Source organism: Aspergillus oryzae, chromosome 5 (assembly GCF_000184455.2).
Source record: "Aspergillus oryzae RIB40 DNA, chromosome 5".
In the NCBI taxonomy this organism is placed as follows: Eukaryota; Fungi; Ascomycota; class Eurotiomycetes; order Eurotiales; family Aspergillaceae; genus Aspergillus; species Aspergillus oryzae.
Genome location: NC_036439.1, coordinates 663464 through 681751, shown reverse-complemented (window position 1 = coordinate 681751; position 18288 = coordinate 663464). Strand labels below are relative to the sequence as shown.

Below are 18288 nucleotides of genomic sequence, written 5' to 3'. Positions count from 1 at the left end.
GAGTTACCATGATTCCTAGCACACACAGGTCGCTATGGTATGACCAAGGGTTCAACTTATTTTGTAATACTTCATATAGACACCAGCCAATCAAGTACATATCCCCGCGTTAAACTGTAAGGGCGGCGAGATTGACCCTATTCTAGTGATCCATTCCCCTTCACATGACGCCTCAGGGTTTCCATATATGTACATACAAAACAGGGTTGCTTCTCATGTAAACGTTGGTATGTTAACCTAATGCTTCTTCTTTGCCACTGAACGCGCAAGGATTACTCCATTAAGCAAAGAAATGGTATGCGATCTGCGTTTCCAGAGAGGGCTAGACAGCCAACGACAATAGAATCAAGACCAAAACAGGAAGGTGAACGGCGGTTACTCCGGCAAGACAATGCAGTAAGTGATGCAACCTCAGGTGCCCCGGAGTGGGACCGGCCAAGTTCAAGTAGTTGAAAGGGAAATTCAATTGGCAAGGCAAATACCTAGTACTTGAGGCATTTTACTCGTCACGGAAGTAGCTAATGAGTCCAGCCAGATATAACGTCACGGTGCGGAGCCCAATCTCGATTGGCTAGCACAAGCCGTATCTCTGGAAATGCAATGATGTATTGATCAAGTATCTGGATCAGTGAGATAGTATTCCTGTTCATTGGAAAGTTCAAGGCCCTCAATCAATGTGATACAATCAGCTGCCGTTTCGGTGTACTCCGAGGTTCAGGTACTGTTAGTCTCGTTTCTCTTCTCGCAGGATCGTTCAAAGATCCCTTTTCTCTACATGAATATGAACCTCTAAAACACGGGGTTGATTCTCGATAGAGTCAGGACTCCGTCCCACAAATCCCGTGACTCACTGATGGCCTGTGCAAAATAGGATAGCACAACGTTAGTGCCCTACACTAGTGTACTTAGCCAGGTGGAAATCGGATACAATGTATGTCACTTATGCGTATGTAGTTGGTTATGCAGCTAACCTTACTGGACTTTAAAATGACAGTAAAACGCGCTGATCACCTGTGCGCCCGTTCTAACTTTAACGGTCTGCAACCTCAATATAGGGTATATAAACGACGTCTGTTAGCGCAAAATATTTACTAATGACAGTAGCAAGAGACATCAGTTTCTGGCTACCCAAAGATTCCGTAAGAGGTTCATCAATGCTGTTCAAAGCACCGCCAGGGAAACAAGTGAGCAGCGGGATACTCCACCAAGTACTGCAACTAGGGACAATGGGCTCCGTCTTGTCCTCGGTCTGGCCCAGTGCTTGACAGACGTGACTTATCTGCTCATAGGAAGCTGTATAGCCACTTGAGTGGATTAAACGGGGGGCGCTCCGCGTGCTCTGGGCAAATCAGAGAAATCTGTAGTCATGCAGACCTTGTCGGTGTTCTATTACTATATCACTTCATCGCCTTAGAGCATCGGCTAGCTGAATGTAGCAACCGGGAGGCAGGGGACACCATCTCACACAAGCTAAAGCAGTATGCATGGAGCTCTAAATGGCAATAAGGAGCGGCAGGTTCAAAATAGCGCAAGGGGGCCATTTTCACGTCCCACAATGTACACGGTCCAGAGGGTGTCGTCAGTCAGAGAGACATCCCAGGTTCCACATCGTTTTCGGACGTTAAGAGGCTGCCCAGAGTTAGGTTCGGCTAAACGGCCTATCCAGACCCTCAATCCCAAACGTATGAGTGTCACTGGGTGCTGATATGCGCCAGTCGCCAAGGCCTGTGGAGTACTCTTATGGCGAAAGATTATCACTGGACATTTAACGGCTACTTCCTGAGAGGGTAGAGAGGAGGAACCAGATAGCTTCTCCTAGGTAATGCCAGTCGGCAAACTCAGGATCCCTTCTCTTATCCTAAGATGTCTCTTAGTACGACTTTCTGGCGCAATATGAAGTTACAGGAGACAGGGAGCACTTTGTGTCCAGTGCTTCTCCCTCACCCGGCCGAAGTGGGTTGATGAGTGGCTCGAAAAGAGAGCGAATTATTGGGCGAAGGCTTCGCAGTGACGCGACAAAGTTCTAAGTGGGTATAGGTAAATCGCCACCCAGTTCTGCACATCAATCTATCCATGCATTGCAAGGCTATCAGTAACGCTACCACCGACTACCCTATGATGAGCGGGCATTGGCCACCGGAGAATGCATCCGTGATAGGACATTTCAAGCACAAACTCGAGGGAGCCATAACACCCGTCCCGGCCTATTCTTTTTCTGATGGGTCTAGCCTCTGGTGACTAGCAGAGACTTTCCAATCTAGAGTAAGCTTGTATGGCCAATGGCCGTCAAGAAGCAGGCATCTTCGGCTGTCCTCAAATCGCTTTCGCCAATGAGCATGCAACCTTACCCTGAGGGCCTTCCCAGGATGGGATCCCATCTGAAGTTCTGTTCAAGGATAGGGAGCGAATGAGATCCGCTAGGCGGAGGCATTTTTCCCATCCTTGCATTATCGTCTCAGATGGGTCCTAGTGGAGAACTCCCTCGGTCTGTTAGACACAGGCTATATAAAGCAACGTGCCGCTTTGTTCACCCGGTGCACCGTCTCTGAAGGCATTGAAAGTGAGCAGCAAACATGGCAGAATTCAATCGATCAGAGGTATTGGGATCTGTGTTTGACACTACCAACAGGTACATCGAGACCTTGTCACATTGGCGTCAACTCAGAGGAGATTAACCGTTTGTCTAGATATGTTAACGTACGGCCGGTGGGCCTGGGCGCCTTTAGCCTTGTTTGGTACGTCTCCCATATTATCCCCGTTGCCCCTTTTCCTCCTTTGGCCCCTGATGGGGGATGAAGACTGATTCAGATAATTAGTTCCGCGTATGACCTAGTAAGGGGCCAAGCGGTGGCGATCAAAAAGCTATTGAACCCCTTTGCCACGACAGCCAACGCTAAACAAACCTATCGGGAGATTAAGCTGTTAAAGCAGTTACGACATGAAAATGTAAGGATTCTGATCCTACAGCCTATATTTCAGGAATGTTAACCCCTTGAAGCTCATCGGCTTGTGCGATGTCTTTATCTCTCCCCGAACAGATGTGTATGTCCAGTCTCGATCGTCTTGGTTCTACTCCACACTAATATTACTTTACAGATACCTAGTAACCGAGCTCCTTTCAACTGATCTCGCCCGCCTTCTGGAGGCTGGACCCCTTGAGCCACAGTTCGTACAGTATTTCGCCTATCAGATACTGGTGAGAGTCGCTAGCGCTCCATACATTGATTCCCACGATTCTGATGAGCCTCAGCGTGGTTTGAAATACCTACATTCTGCAGGTGTTGTTCACAGGGATATAAAACCCAGTAACCTGGTTATCGATGAGAATTGCGACTTGAAAATATGTGATTTCGGTCTCTCCAGGCCCCAGGATCATCGCATGACTGGCTATGTCTCAACACGGTATTACCGTGCACCGGAGGTCATGCTTACATGGCAAAGGTACGGTGTAGAGGTGGACATTTGGAGTGCAGGGTGTGTTATTGCGGAGATGTTCAACGGAAAGCCTTTATTTCCAGGACAAGACCCCATTAACCAGTTTTACTTGATCCTGGACGTCTTGGGAAACCCATCTGATAAATTTATCTCTCGGATATGTACCACGAATGTACGTATTTCAGGAAATTCTGTTGTGTATTCTCCATTACTGACCTGTATGTTCAGACAGTGGAGATCATCAGGTCACTGGAACGGAGAGAGCCACGTCCCTTGCAAAGCGTTATTCAGAATCTAGATGATTCCGGTAAGTGCCGACAATACTTTATTCTCTAACACTTTCGCTGAGTTGCTAATTGGTATGGGTTACATAGCCAGGAGTTTGCTTGAGAGAATGCTCACGCTGGACCCACAAGAACGAATCTCGGCCGAGGAAGCCCTACAACACCCCTATATGAAAATGTATCACGACCCGACCGATGAACCAATAGCCGAGGAAAGGTTCGACTGGATGTTCAACGGTGGTGAATTTGACAAGGAGATGCTTAAAGAGATGATGTATGTTCATCAGTATCTCCCCCTGAATGTCCTGCTACTGACGAGGAAGCTGGTAGATTCATGGAGGTGCTCCACTTTCATCAAAGTGCGTGCCTGGCAATGTCGCCGATGGGTCTCAAAGAACCCACTATCCCACAATTCTCGGAAACCGAGTCATTCCTGAACCCCGATTCTTACGTCAATTGGACTCCTTGTCTATGAGAATTCGCCGTAATGCTCTGCTATGCCAGAAATACGAGAAATGTACTTGTGATAGTCAATGTTGATCTACTTTATTCCTACTTTCTAACGACTAGTTACCCGGTCAATAGGCTTCAGACACAGGCAAAGGTAGAACCAATAGAGCAAAATAACTACGCTGTGCAAGGCTAGTATGATGATAGCCCAAATGTATGGCATAGCCAGAGTGATCGTGTCGCAAGTTTGTACTAGTAGTGAGGCATGCACCTTATCCAATGCAAGGAAATAGTTGCCTGTGTAAATCGTGTCTCCTCGAACTATTGAAGACTGTCTCGAGCGGTGAAATGAAACTGGCCCGTTAGCTTTTAGGTAAGAGGATTGTCTGTTCCACTTCAGGGGCAGTCCGGGCAGTCCAATGAAGTATGCCTAATTACCCTTCGCCTGCGGACCCCGAAACTCAAAATCCGCCTCGCTGGTTCGACTCTTGTTTTGCAATCCCGAAAGGAACATCGTACGAGTATACTAATACTAAAACGTCATGTCTATGACTGATCGTTTAGTACTATACTTAGCGTGGTCGACAAACCGTTCAGGGAAGTTTCGCAACCCATGCCTTTACGTCAGGCCTTCGCTCTCGTCATTAACATACTCTTACTAGCTACAAGTTACAGAAAACTCGGTGCTCTCTACTTCCAGTGTTCGCTCCTATTCCCCGACGACAAGAAGATTTGCGTCATTATTGAACCTACCCCCATGCACGCCGGCTCTCAGCCAGCCACGGAGTAAGGATGCAGTGCTTCCAGGCTGAACGCGCCCAATTACGGCCTCACTAAGCTTGACGTGACGTAATAGGGTAACTAGAATGATCCTATTAAGGTGACCGTCTTGGAAGATGTCCTTGGATATCTTTTTTCCTTGGAAATACTGCGAATTGTAGAGAGAACACGGTAAGAGATGACAGGCCGGATAATTTTTGCCACACTCGATCTGACAGCCCTGCATACAATCTTGCGTCATGCTATCATGATATTTTTAACCAGAACGACCTACTACAGTGATTTCTGTAGCGTCAGGTACTACACGCCGGCAGGGCCCACTATGGGTCTTTCGGAGATGTCAGTTCCGCGCGTAAGGAGATACCCTCCTGGACATGGCCAGAGTAATGCTCCCACGTAAATCCAGGAATCTCTGGGGATTTATAGAGGCATAACACAGGGCATAAGTCAAGTCCTGGTAGAAAGGAGAATCACTTACTTCCCACAGCAACCTCATGCGGTCCTAATCTCTCTTGCGTTTTCCCAATGGGATCACCGAGCCCATACGTCTCCACGTAATGATTCACCGACATGGCCGTCAGGGGTTTTCCAGGAGCCAATATGACCATCTATATGCTGCTGATCGGCGGGTCACGCGCAAAAATTTTCCATGTTCAACTTTCCGTCTCCTGAAATCTTGACAACTATATACTAAACCATAAACGGTTGTGGATGCTACTCGCCAAGGAAGGAGTGTATGTGATTATATGGTCTCGGCCTTTTCCACAAATGAGTGTGTTGCATCTGAACGCAAAGGATGTGCCTTTTTCTAAAACACCTTTGCCTGACTGTCTTTCAACGGAGGAATTCAGGCCGTGAGATTTAGTTTGGGACCGCTTTTCGGTGATTATGATGCTTTTACCAATTGTCTGTCTCGTATTTTACTCTCTACAGTAAGGAGAATATTTCCTGTCCATTGTTAGTCCCTGGAAATTGAATATAACTGGCCCTGGCATGTTCATTGCAATCTTGACAGGAGGCATCAAGCCCAACTTGCTTCACCGACCTCCACGTTATGAATAATATTGTATTTTTTCTCAGCTTCACATGTCCATTCTCGACTCAGATACTGTCATGCAAGTAGATACTACTTGTGAGTACACTGAATGTCGGTCATTCAAGAGTGGGACTCCTAGTGGTACTGCGACTAATTACTTCGCGTGGGGCTTACTGGTCCATGTGACTCGGACTATTCATTTTAAGTGGATTTAATTCTACGCACAGTGGATCTGCAATCTACGCCACGCTACGCCATTTCGCTTTGTATATTAGCCTCGATCTCCTCGTCCATGGTTATTGCTTCTTGCCAGCTGCAAGGAACAACGCCTGGACCACGTGCAGGAACCTATGCGCTGCAGGGCACAGACTCGGGCAGATCCGCTACCTCCTAGTGGTATCTGTCTCTCCAACGCTTTTGTTGGTCGTGAGCTTGTTTCTTTAACTACCGGACAATCTATCAAACACGTGGATCACAAACATGATAGACGATGTAAGGTAAAAGCTGACTGCCGGCTCTACTAGATCCTTTGTTATGACTCGGGAATATTTGACTCTGAGCATCTATCTTGTCGGTGTCCATGTACCCTTCTCAAGTCGTTGATATTCAAGGCCTTGGTCTTAGTCTTGTTTTCTGCTTTCTTTTGATTTGCTTACTTTTGTTGGCTACGAAATTAGACATCAAGCTATGGAGCTCTTGAGTGAAACAGATAATTGCTGCTTAACTCTAGGCTAAAGTATATTCAGTATCTCTCAACCAGTAGGTCCAGCCGCCGGTGCTGCCCTGAAGGAGAGCAAATACCATATTTCGATTACCTAGAGTGTTTTCGCCCCCCTATATAGTCCTATTAACAGACATTGATTAGGCTTGTGGGCTCAGTCAGACACTGTGGTGGAGCTAGAGAGCTCCTTCCAAGTGCTGGATGAAATAGCGGTCAACTACTCCGTAATCGGTGCAATATGAGAGGGAGATAGCTATAAGATTCACACTACGTAATAGAAACAAATACCTACACTGTGAAAAGCGTAAGACAGTTACTCACCTTCGTCTCGGGGGGTTGTCCGACGCGGCCTTCAAATCTAACTAGGTAATGGATCTTTTGCTCTAAGTGTCTCAGATTTACCAAGTCTTCGGATCGTTGGTATAAGTCAATGCCCCTACTTAGGCACTTTTAGAGTGTAGGATAGCTTTGGTAAGGCCTAAATTATCTGACCTGTGCTCAATTTAGCGTACCCTTCGAATTTTGGTACTGTGAGATCGGACCTGGCTGGTATTTCCGAAATCCAGGAACAGGAGCTCCACTCCACATTCCCAGCAGAAATTGCCGACATAATTGGCTGCTAGAATGCTATCTAGCGGCTCGGCACGTCCTCAACCAACCACAGTTTCACTTATAGGTTCACTCGATCTCGGCCGAGCCTCTTAAAATGGCACATACCCCGTTGGTTAGCACTGTAGAGAGTCCTGGGAAGCTACAGAGAACCGTAGTCTGCAAGGGGATATAAAGTTATGAGTGATACATTGAGTGCCTCACTCGTAAGGTCCGACGACGCCAGATCGACGGTTGATTAACGATGCATCGCCTGTAAGGGTTAAGCCCTCCGAAAAATCCCCGAGACCGTTGACGCACCGACACGGAAATCAACAGAGTAAAAGACTGCGAACCTTTTCATGTTAGGGCAGATATTCTCAGGGTTTGGTTATCCCTTACTACTTAGACATTGCTTTAGTGACCCCTATGGTTAAGGTTAGTAATAGTAATTAGAATAGTCTTGACTACATTTAACGTTACTAATTGCATCACGCTTGTTCGAATCTTAAAAAATATTACGTTGCTTCTGTAGTGAACAGTGAAATTTTGGAAAATCCCTCCCTATCCCCAATAGGATCCTTGAGCTCAGTTTGCGAATGCAAGGTATTCCTGTCATACATAGACAATCTTTAACTATGTATACTACAGTAAAAGCTCTCTGGACGGCAAGAGGTATGGGGGTAGCATATACATTTCAGTATCTCTTCACTGGCGAAATCCTCGGGTCGAAGCTCTATAGTATTCGTCGAATCACGTACCCACAACCAGTTCTCTTCACAGGATTAATGCCCTAGTGTCTCTTAGGCTGTTGCTCTTGTGGTAATCAATGCGAGGTTGCGGGTCTACGCCATTTTCTCTTCTGCGCCCGTCCTCGTGGGAAGGTCTGAGTTCACTATGGTCTGGATCCATACCTCGATCACTTTACGGAAATCTACTTCAGTGTAGCAAACATCTTGCTGTGTCTGCAACACATGATATGGTCATTGTTTCCTGTAGTATATTCCTTTCAAAGATCAGTGTTGAATCTGCCAAAGAATTCCTGCGGGAATCCATAGTCTGTACCTCTACTTTTCCAACGCGTACAAGTGAATAGCGGGTTTTTAGTGCAGACATGACATCAGATATATATACCTTTACTACGCAGTGAGGTAATGCTTCAAGTTTCAGTACTACATGGGTAATGTCTCTTCATTCAGTGTTATCTGTCCTTAGTATAAGCTCTGAAAAGCAGCACCCTATGGCTAGCGCTCAGGCTTCTCCGGTACTATCTGGCTGCGAGCATCATGGCAGCTTGACAAGCATACATCAACACATTGCCCATAGTAACAGTGTTAAGCAATGTCGTCAGTGCTTCTCGATTGGCCTAAGTGTGACCCGGTGTCTGTGCAGTGTTTACTGTCCGTTGGTGGGGCTGATCGATATTGTGACATCATTATTCTTGATGCTCTCAATTTCATGTCCCTTTTCTTAGTCGACATGCAATGCACGTCGCTCTCCAAAGTTCCTGCATAGTGCGAATCCACCGAGTCTCTAGCTCCCTGGGAGCTCATGAATTGGATGAGCCCAGTGGCCCAGCCCGCCCGATTCCTTCGCTACTGCACATCCAGTCCATTCACGGGAGCAGATCCCAACGGGTGGGTAAATAACTGGATCTGCACGGTTCTTACGGTGGTACGCGGGTGAACGACGGCCATTGCAACGTTGACATCGTAGTTCGTTTAACCCGTATTCTTGACGCGTCGTTTTAATCGATGGTTGTGTCTCGCTTCCTGAAGATTGAATACTCCGAACGTACATCCTGGGGCGTGGTTTCTGTTGTTCAGATGCATGATGATGCTTGCTACTCCTCTGGCCGGTGTCCTCTTGGTATCGGGCAGAACTCTTTGTTACTGTTTTGGATCTGAATAGGGGAAGTTGATGTCAGCAAATAGTACTGGAATTACAAAGTAAAGCGTGCTTACTTGTGGGATATCCACAGCCATGTGCCCTGAGTCCAATGCATGCTTGCAGACGCATTCACACTTTTCTCGGGGATGCAAGAGGGATAGAATTTTGAGACCCTGTCGTTACTGAGATCGTGATCAGATTCCTTGTGGCCAATTGCGAGTTATAAGGTATAAGTGTGCAGCCTTTCTTCTGTCCCTGGAAGACGTATACCTGTTGCTGGCTCTGCTTGAACCTGAAGGTTCACTCGTGAAACTAACATCCACCCTATAAATGTCTCGACACTTTCAATATCCCAGGAAACTCCATCTATGACGTCGACCCCTTCGTTGCGAGTATATCTACTCAGATGGTCTTTTTCTAAAGCCCCTACGACAATAGTACATCCGTTTGAAGAACCAGCCGTCGGGCCCTAGCTAGTATGATGCAATATCTGATGGTGCAAAGGTCTAGACCAACAACTCAATACAACTTGCCAATTGGGTCGAGCCTAGAAGGTTCTGCAAGGTACTCTACAACATTGCATTAGTAGTATGGTCTTTAATTAAGGCTACGCTAAGTGGACTTCAGTAGTGCTGTCGACCGTTTTATGTCATACTTGCCCATGTACGTCATAGCCTCTCAACTATAACAGTTTATTTAGGATATTGAAATGTCATTCCAAATTACTAACCTTTTCTCCACTTAGGGGCAGCTGTTCCCCAAAGATTTCTCGGTTAGAGCTATCATTTCTCAACGTGGGGTGTTCGCTTGTTCGCGCTTTCCGCCCAAATCCCCGCTTTAGGAACCGGGTGGAGATGCTCTGTAAAACTACTAACAAGTGGGTATACGGAGGTCGACATCTAAAAGGGCAATATTAGGGATGATCAGGCGAACTAGGTGTCCACGCTCCACCAGTCTTTTAGGGGATAGTATCCGGAGTCGTTGACATCAGATTCTAGACCAGGTGAAGTCTTTGTTCAACAACATAGTCAAATCAAGACATGGGGCATACGGAGGGTGTTATACTCCAAGACTACTATTGAAAGAGGGATGAGCTAAGGTAAATCTCATTAGCCTCCTAGTTAATGGTCACCTGAATTGGACTATCATGCTTATTGAAAGAAAACATATTTTTTTTGGCTCTGAGAGTGCTTGAGTAGATATGACGTGATTGTCATATATTAAAACACAAAATATTTTATTCCTAGCTTTCAGATTGGGCCCTGATTGGAGGCGTGTCAAGTGCCCATTTAACAGTAACTGATGTAAGTAATGTAGTAAGGATATGCTAAGCTGAAACATCCATATGGAATGGACCTCGTCTTACAAGTATAGATATGCTTTCACGTCTAACTAGTCATACTTTTTAAACAATCTATTGCAATATTCTACTTCTCCGTTCAATGTAATTACCAGATGATTCCTCTCGCTGCACTTCAAGCACAGAACCATCCGCGCTGCTGCTGTCCAAAAGCCTTCGTCGGGAAATTAGTGACATAACCTCCAGTATCACGTCTTCAACTAGCTTCTAGGCTTTGGTGTCATTACCTTCGAGGGGGCCTCATGTAACAATTCAGTTCTTACATCATGGACACCTTCTTTACTATGCTTGGGAAGTCGGGGCTAGACTTTCTGAGTGATATCATTGTGGATGGGTTGACCACCCTCAACAGATAGGCCTTGAGGGCTGCCATTCCGAGTATTCCAGTTGTATACACACTATGACAAATGGGCTATTCTCGCAGGACTCGTCTCCATCGTTGATGATAGCGTCTAGCGTTCTAAATATGTTCGTCATTGTGATCATAGTGTTGCATATCCCAATGATCTAAACCGTACTTGGAGTGCCAATATCGAACGATCAATCACGATTCTATGACTACGTGAGGGACAAACTATAGGACGTCTAGACCTTTCCATAGAATGTAAGAGTGTACGCAGAGACTGGACAAGATCAGTATGGAAGACAGCGGTAATGAAAACCTCACGGAGGAAGGACGTTAAGGGCGCATCGTTTGTCTGGTTCACATGGCATGGTATCATTTAGATAGACCGAGCTAGGACTGTGTCCATAGGCCTTATTTTCGCTTTCACCCTAATGCTATTTCCACCTCTGAATGGAAGCTAGAGGTACCCTAATGTGTTTTCTATGCTTATGCTGGGATTCATCACGACCATGTCTCTTTCATATGCAGCATCATTGTGCCTCATTGTTACCACGGAAGTTATTATGGACGAGGCATTCTGCACAGCGGTAGTGGTTAATGCTTCTGTCGGTTGGCCAGCGAAGTCGTAATCGTTACTATAGTGAAGTGTAAAAATATCATGAATAGTGAAAACTGCCCATCGCAACACGGTCCGTACAACCTTCTAAACAATAATCATTCGGGCATAGTACAAGAGTAAATTCATATACGAAGAGACCGTGACTCTTCTCACCTATGATCTTGAGCATCCAATGAAGAGCTTCTCGTTTAAGCATCTTCACTGTCAAAGACTCGCCGTGCTATATCTGGGCTATCTGCCTACAGTCCATCACCCTCTAGTTATACTTCTTCAGACCCTAAGAAGCTCACTCCTGGCAGTATATGACTCTCGTACAATTGAGGCGACGTTCAAGCTAATGGGCTAATGGGTTCCATCAACCGACTAAGCTTAGATCAGAGCACAACAGTATTATTTATATTGTCTATATGCAATTCCCTTCTATTGCGTTGCTCTAGAGGCTACTGATACATCAGACGTCAATGTCACACAGAGATTTGATGGCGTCCGTCAATGCTTTGTCTTTCTGAGGCAACCAATGCAGCTTTATGGATTACATAGTCTCCTGATGCGAGCTTAACTGAGAAGATACTTAGCTCCATAGGCACATTCTTCACCGATTGAGATAACATATATATAGCCGAATAAAAATGTTATGCCTAAGGATCGATGCAATTACCCGAAAGCGTACACAAAGACTAGCAACTCGAAGATATATATATCTCACAATTACGACCTTGGAAGATTTCATGTCAGATATCTTAGATGAGCTAACGAGCCACATTAGCAGATAAATTTAATATATAACGATGTCAGAAAGAATCAGAGTTTTACCATGGTCACTGTTTTCCACGGCTGTCCTGTCAACACTCTAGGCACAGGGTCTCTTGACGCTACAGCTGACATGAGGTCGCATAACTGATCTTACTATAAAAATAGTAACAAGCTATTGATTAACAATTCTTACTAAAAGCATAAGCACCCAAATTCTATCAAAACAACCCTACCTGGAAACCACACTAGAAACAGACAACCACAGAATCTATCACCCTAGCATCACTCGGCAATCCTACCTAATCCAAACCCCAAAGCTCACCACATCCTCACCAAACAGCAGCGCCACAGCTCAGAAGTGATTTCGTCCCTCAGCCGTACATGCATACAACAAGAACCTACATGCGGTGTTTCGGCAAGGAAAACTGATAACAATGCTGATTCTACTGCGGACAGGAAATGTCACGCCGCCCGCTTTAATTCGGCAGCATTCAGCTGTGGGTTTATCACACCACTAGCTGCAGGAGTTTCTGCAGAAAAATGCAACCTGACCACGGAGGTAATCTCCGTCTTCAGCTGAGATTACATCCCGTATCGGACCATCGGCGAAGTCCTACCCAAGTAAGGTCTTTGTCCATATAGGCCTCTATTAATGGGACATGGGGCCACCGGCGTTGAGCATACAACTGACCATTCTCAGCCAAACCACTCAAGTAACACATCCAAACGACAAGGTAGTATCCTAGACAAAAGCAAATCATCCGATTTTCAACTAGACCACCACAAAAAAGCAAACTCAGCTGAAGAAGACCTCCACGATCCTAGATCCGTGCCGCTCCGTGCCGATCTCCACAAACTATTGGCTTGGCTTCAGCCCGAATCTATCGCTTCCTTTGGTCTGGGCGTCGGCTATTTCCCTTTGCTGATAGGTTCAGTGCGCAATCTCTGCACGGCGAGGATCTAGCTGCTTGCTACCTGCAGGTGTAGTGTGCTTGGCCGACGACATTTGGAATTCTTTTATTTTTTGGAGGTTGAGGAGGGGTTTCTTCAGTTTTCTTTAGCTCATCTTTTGTTGTGAAGGTAATAGTGTACCTAAGTTACTCTGTGGGTGGAGACGAGAATTTATGGCGATTAAGGTTTGACTGGGATGAAATTTGGTTCGATTTAAATTTTGTTTCAGATTAGGGGATATTAAATTATTTACGTAGGCTTCAACTCCACATCAAACCTTATACAGTACGAAGCATAGACTCATCTCATCGTCCGTCCAAATCATGTAAGAAATTCACCAAAAAAATGGTAACGAATTAGCGCAATGGCAATCCAGGACCCTTGCAGGCATCGGCGTGGATAAAGTACCAGACATGCGAGTGGAACGCAAGGAGGTCAGGCAGTCCGCCGCTCGTGCCGGTGTTTCCCTTGAAGTTCACGTATCCATCGAGAACGGTGACTTGGTTGTCGGTGACGGTAGTGTTGTCCGGCGCGGTGATATAGTATTCAGGGCTGATGTGCACGTAGCCCATAGTCAAGAGCGGCAGCTTGGGCACGGGGTCGTCATTGTGAGTGAAGCGGTAGTTGTTGCCCTGGTTGGTGATGAACTCGGCCAGAGGCTTGTTGGCCACACGCGGCGCGGCGTAGGCGTACAGGATCGCGTCGTAATTCTTCGTGCGCAGGTCCGCAGCTGCGAGCGAGGCGATGGCGGCGCCGAGACTGTGGCCCACGACAACGATTTTGTAGTCGCTGTGTTCGGGCTTCAGCTCATCCAGGGTCTTGATGATTCGGTCGCGGACGACCTTCCAGGCGGTCCAGAAGCCCAGTTCGGCCTTGCAGCCGTCGCACAGTCCTGGGTCGGTTTGGGGGAAGGTTGCGTCGGTGACCCAGTTGCGGATAGAGTAGGAGCCACGGAAAGCGACGACGATGGCCTTGTTGGTGTTGTCTACGGCCACGAAGCCGGCAGTGTCGGTGATGGTATCACTGTTAGGGTTGTTAGTTGGAGGTCACGGTACTGGGAACTCAGGTGACTTACTCGGAGAAGCTGAGCTTGACAGTAGAACCGGCCGCCTCGACATCAGGGCAGTTGCCCACAGAGCAATTCAGCTTTTCGCCGTCTTTGGCAACGTAGTTATTGGGGCAGTAGGTGGCAGCCGCATATTGCACCCAGAACTTGAAGTCTTCGAGCTGGGTAGTAGGGATGTCTTAACAATGAGTCAGTGTCCGTCCGGCAGATCATGAAGCAGATTCAGTACCTCTAACATCAATTGCCGTTGGGTAAGCGTAACCCAACAGGGCCACTGAGGACAGAACAGAAACGAAGCCGGAGAGGAAGCGCATCTTTGCCAGTGTGCTTCGCAGGGTCTACTCAATGGATAGAGACGAGGCAATTGTGAGCATGAACAGATGAAGACAGCAGACAGTGGAAACGACGCCCATTAAATAGTTACATTCTGTATACAGACTTCGCCAAAATCGATATCCCTGATCCGACAATCGGGTTGTTTGTGGTTCCGCTGAAAATAGTGAGACATGGCATGCGCGATCTCAATAGTCTACCATCGATGCTCTTGGCCGGATCGAGCTGAATTGGTTCAGTTCACACTACCATCCACACGGATCCACTTGCTTAAGCTGACGGAAAATCCACGAAATCAGCCTCGGCATGTTCAAGAAGGATGTTGATCAGACGGCGACAGGCTTGGTTGCAAAGCTTGTGTGTCTTGTCGGTTCTCCCGACGGCCGCTTGCGAAACCTTTCCCCTAGTATGCGCGGTGCCTGGATTGACTCAACACATAAGCATAAACGAAAAACGCCGGAAATCAAAAGAGACAGAAACTCAAAAAAGGCACCCGCTGGCTGACGATCCGGCGAAACGGCTGAATCACATGTACCACATGGCTCAGTGTGATTCTTTGGTCGCCCCACTCCGTCTTTGCCCTAAATTGAAGCTTTTTTTTTTTGCACTGAAGATCCCTCTCGGGGTCTCCGGTTACTAACAGGCTACAATTCTCTGTTTCTCTTAACACAGTCCTGCACCAATGAGACGCGTGCCCGCTGTCGATCTCTGCTCTCTTGGTGAAAAGTCCCTCCGCGCGTTCTGGGGTTCCTTGATTATTCTCAATCGGAGATTAAGTCCACTCCGTGACCTGGTTTTGTTCTCGTGACCCCTTTCGGCTTTCCTTCCTTCGTTGTCCATGGAAGAAATGAATCAAATCGCCCGAACGGTTTTATTCGACTGAGAAAATCTTATTGAATCCTTCCGAACCAGCTGAACAAGACAAACCCAATCATATGCAAATATATTCCCCGAGAATCGTCCAGAATTTCCCTCATTCTACGCCTGTTTTACCCCCATGGCTGGTGCCAACCGGCTCCTCTGACGTAGTCGAGGCCCGAATACGAGGAAAAGCACCGGGATCGGAATCATCACTACGGCGATACACCCGAGCAGAGTGCCGGCCCATTGAATGCCCAAGTCGTTGAACATCTGGCGCGTGAAAAGTGGGAAACAGGCTCCCACCATGGATCGCATCATGGTGTTCGCTGCGAACGCCGATGCCGCGCTGAGAGAAAAAAGGAAATTAGTACGAGAATAAGCAAACACCGAACGACACGCAACTTACAAATTGAGATACGAATCCAGTAGGTAATTGAATCCTTGCATGAATATCGACGTGATGCCGAATCCGACCATCACTCCAGCCGCCGTGGGAGCCATCCAATGAATCGATGGATTCCAGCCTGTCCAGCCAAACCTATTACATACTGTTAACTACATCTCCTGGCCAAACATTACGGCCAAGCAAATGGCCAACTATATGGCATGATCGAGCCCAGGAGAAGGTCACTCACCAGAAGAGCCCTCCTGCAAATGCAACACCACCCACGATGCAAGGGGGTAAGCGCCATTCAGGTACGGGCACATTACTATTGGCCTCCAACTTGCGCGAGTACGATTTCTGAAGAGAAAGAACGAAACTACTGCCCGCTATTTCGCCAATAATCAATCCTATGAATGGTAATCCGCTCACACCACCGGTCATGCCATAGGTGCCTTGGAAGACAATTGGGTAGGCCGACAGCAGCGCATAAGCCAGTCCATAAATGAAGGACATGTACAAGGTCAGAAGGAAGGCGATGGGCTCGGTGAACAAGATCAGGAAAGGCCGCGCAAGGTTCTTGGTCACCAGCTCCCGGAAATCGATCTCGTGTTCATCCTGCCGTGCGTGGATACCCCAGTTCCTGGTTTGACGGCGCAGGATGGCTGCTTTTTGCATTAATACAACGGGCACGTACGTCTCCTGTGCAAACAGCGCCATCAAGATCAAGCTAAAGAACCCGACAAAGGCCGGTATATAGAACGTCCACCGCCAGCCTAAATAGCTCTCTGCAGTGAACCCGCCGATGAAAGGTGCGGTGAAAGGACCGGTAAACACAGACATCGTATACACAGCGATCGCGACACCTCGATGATGGTTATTGAACAGGTCCGACAGACTGGCCGGAACAAGAGCGATGACACTAGCGGCGCAAAACCCCGCGAAGAAGCGTGTCAACATAATCGTTTGCGTGTCTTTCGCCGTCGCGCAGGCGATCGTGAAGATATCGAATCCGAACATGCCAATCAACATGGGCCATCGTCGTCCGATCAACTCAGACGCCGGCGCCCATATCGTCGGCCCGGCAGAGAACCCCAGCACATATAGCGTTGTACCCAACGCAGCCACTTCTTTGCCGAATCCGAACTCCTTCATAACACCCTCCGAGGCCGTGGCGAAAATAGCACTAACATACGCCGTGACAAGTGCACAGAACGTCAAGAGCGACCCTATAAGAACCCTGTTTGTGGATTAGTCTTAGTGCCTTGGCCATATCGCGATCAAAGTGCAGCATACCGCCTTCTCATAGGCCAGTTCTGGGGATGCATAGGGTCGTCCGATCCTTCGAACTCGACCACGTATTCCTCAGCGTCCGGTAGCGGAGGAGGATAGTCTTTTCCTGCTCCCATCGGCAGCCATTGCTCTCGAGGTATGCGGCTTCGATTCGATCCAACGGTAAGTTGCTGCTGTAGACGAGATGTGTTGATACGCTCGAGCTCGACACTATCATGGAGGGTACTAGGACGGCGCTGCGACTCGAGGTCGACAGTTCGAGGCGGAAAGGGAGCCAGATACCCCCCAGAGGTCGCGCTGACCGTCTCCTTCGAAGCCTTTTCCACAAGGCCGTGACTCATGATGCCGATCCTGAAAGCCCTACGCCGTAGGTCTCACGTAGTTAGTCTACACAGGTATGACACGATACCTGAAAGATTTTAACTACAACAAACAGACGACCTGGCTTTTCTTTTTTTCTTATCCCCTCGAAGAGAAACTACGGTGGGTCAAAAATTCAACCTGAATGCCGTAGTGTAAGCGCATCCTTAGTCCAGAGTTGGGGCTCTACCAATCCTGTAAGTGCCAGTACCCATGGGGTCGCCCGACTTAACATATAGATTTAAGAAACTTGTCGAACGAGATTTCCCCCCCTGGCGAATCAGCACACCGGGATGCTGATCCAGCATGGACATAATTCCGCGGTTAGCACGTCTTTTCGGGACTAAGAAATTAGGGGTGGACACCTTCATCCCGAAGTTGGGTCCGTTCAGCCGGTTAGTCGGCATGGCGCTTCCTTTTCGGGGGTGCCAAATGGGCCTTGATATCGAATCAGCTTCCCTCACTGGGTTCTCGATATACGGAGTACGGGTATATGCGTACTCCGGTTGTAGTACCAGTATTACTCATATCTTTCCGAAAGGAGAGATCCGTCTATGACATTTATAATCATCTCTTGGAAGAATTTATAATGCTCGTGGTGCCGTGTTACTCTTTCTGCTAGCAGGCTTACCTCTGCCGATCCCATCTTTAGGGCTTCCTTCGGTCCGTCGCACGGCTGCGGTTCTTGGCACCCGTTCTCTAGACTTATCGGCATCAGATATTCGTCAAGCATTTGGGCCATTGAGTTCGAACCACACGTTTAGGCTACCATTTTAGGCA

General features: G+C 47.5%; 3 protein-coding genes across 3 annotated transcripts; 1 reads left to right on the top strand and 2 right to left on the bottom strand.

Moving 5' to 3' along the window:
* Nucleotides 1-2573: 2573 nt before the first annotated feature.
* On the top strand, nt 2574-5231 carry AO090701000642 (uncharacterized protein; the record flags this gene model as incomplete). Its single annotated transcript, XM_023237211.1, has 9 exons — nt 2574-2629; nt 2688-2735; nt 2817-2946; nt 2999-3042; nt 3097-3196; nt 3251-3607; nt 3664-3742; nt 3810-3993; nt 5168-5231. The coding sequence occupies 9 exons, from the start codon at nt 2574-2576 to the stop codon at nt 5229-5231; spliced, it is 1062 nt and encodes a 353-aa protein (XP_023092231.1).
* An 8338-nt stretch (nt 5232-13569) lies between these two features.
* On the bottom strand, nt 13570-14593 carry AO090701000644 (lipase family protein; the record flags this gene model as incomplete). Its single annotated transcript, XM_001823407.3, has 3 exons — nt 13570-14236; nt 14289-14457; nt 14509-14593. The coding sequence occupies 3 exons, from the start codon at nt 14591-14593 to the stop codon at nt 13570-13572; spliced, it is 921 nt and encodes a 306-aa protein (XP_001823459.1).
* Nucleotides 14594-15590: 997 nt separating this feature from the next.
* AO090701000645 (MFS transporter) lies at nt 15591-17489 on the bottom strand (the record flags this gene model as incomplete). The annotated part of the gene is made up of 4 exons (XM_001823408.1): nt 15591-15819; nt 15880-16011; nt 16109-17095; nt 17152-17489. 4 exons carry the CDS (start codon nt 17487-17489, stop codon nt 15591-15593), a joined length of 1686 nt encoding a protein of 561 aa, XP_001823460.1.
* Nucleotides 17490-18288: the final 799 nt, after the last annotated feature.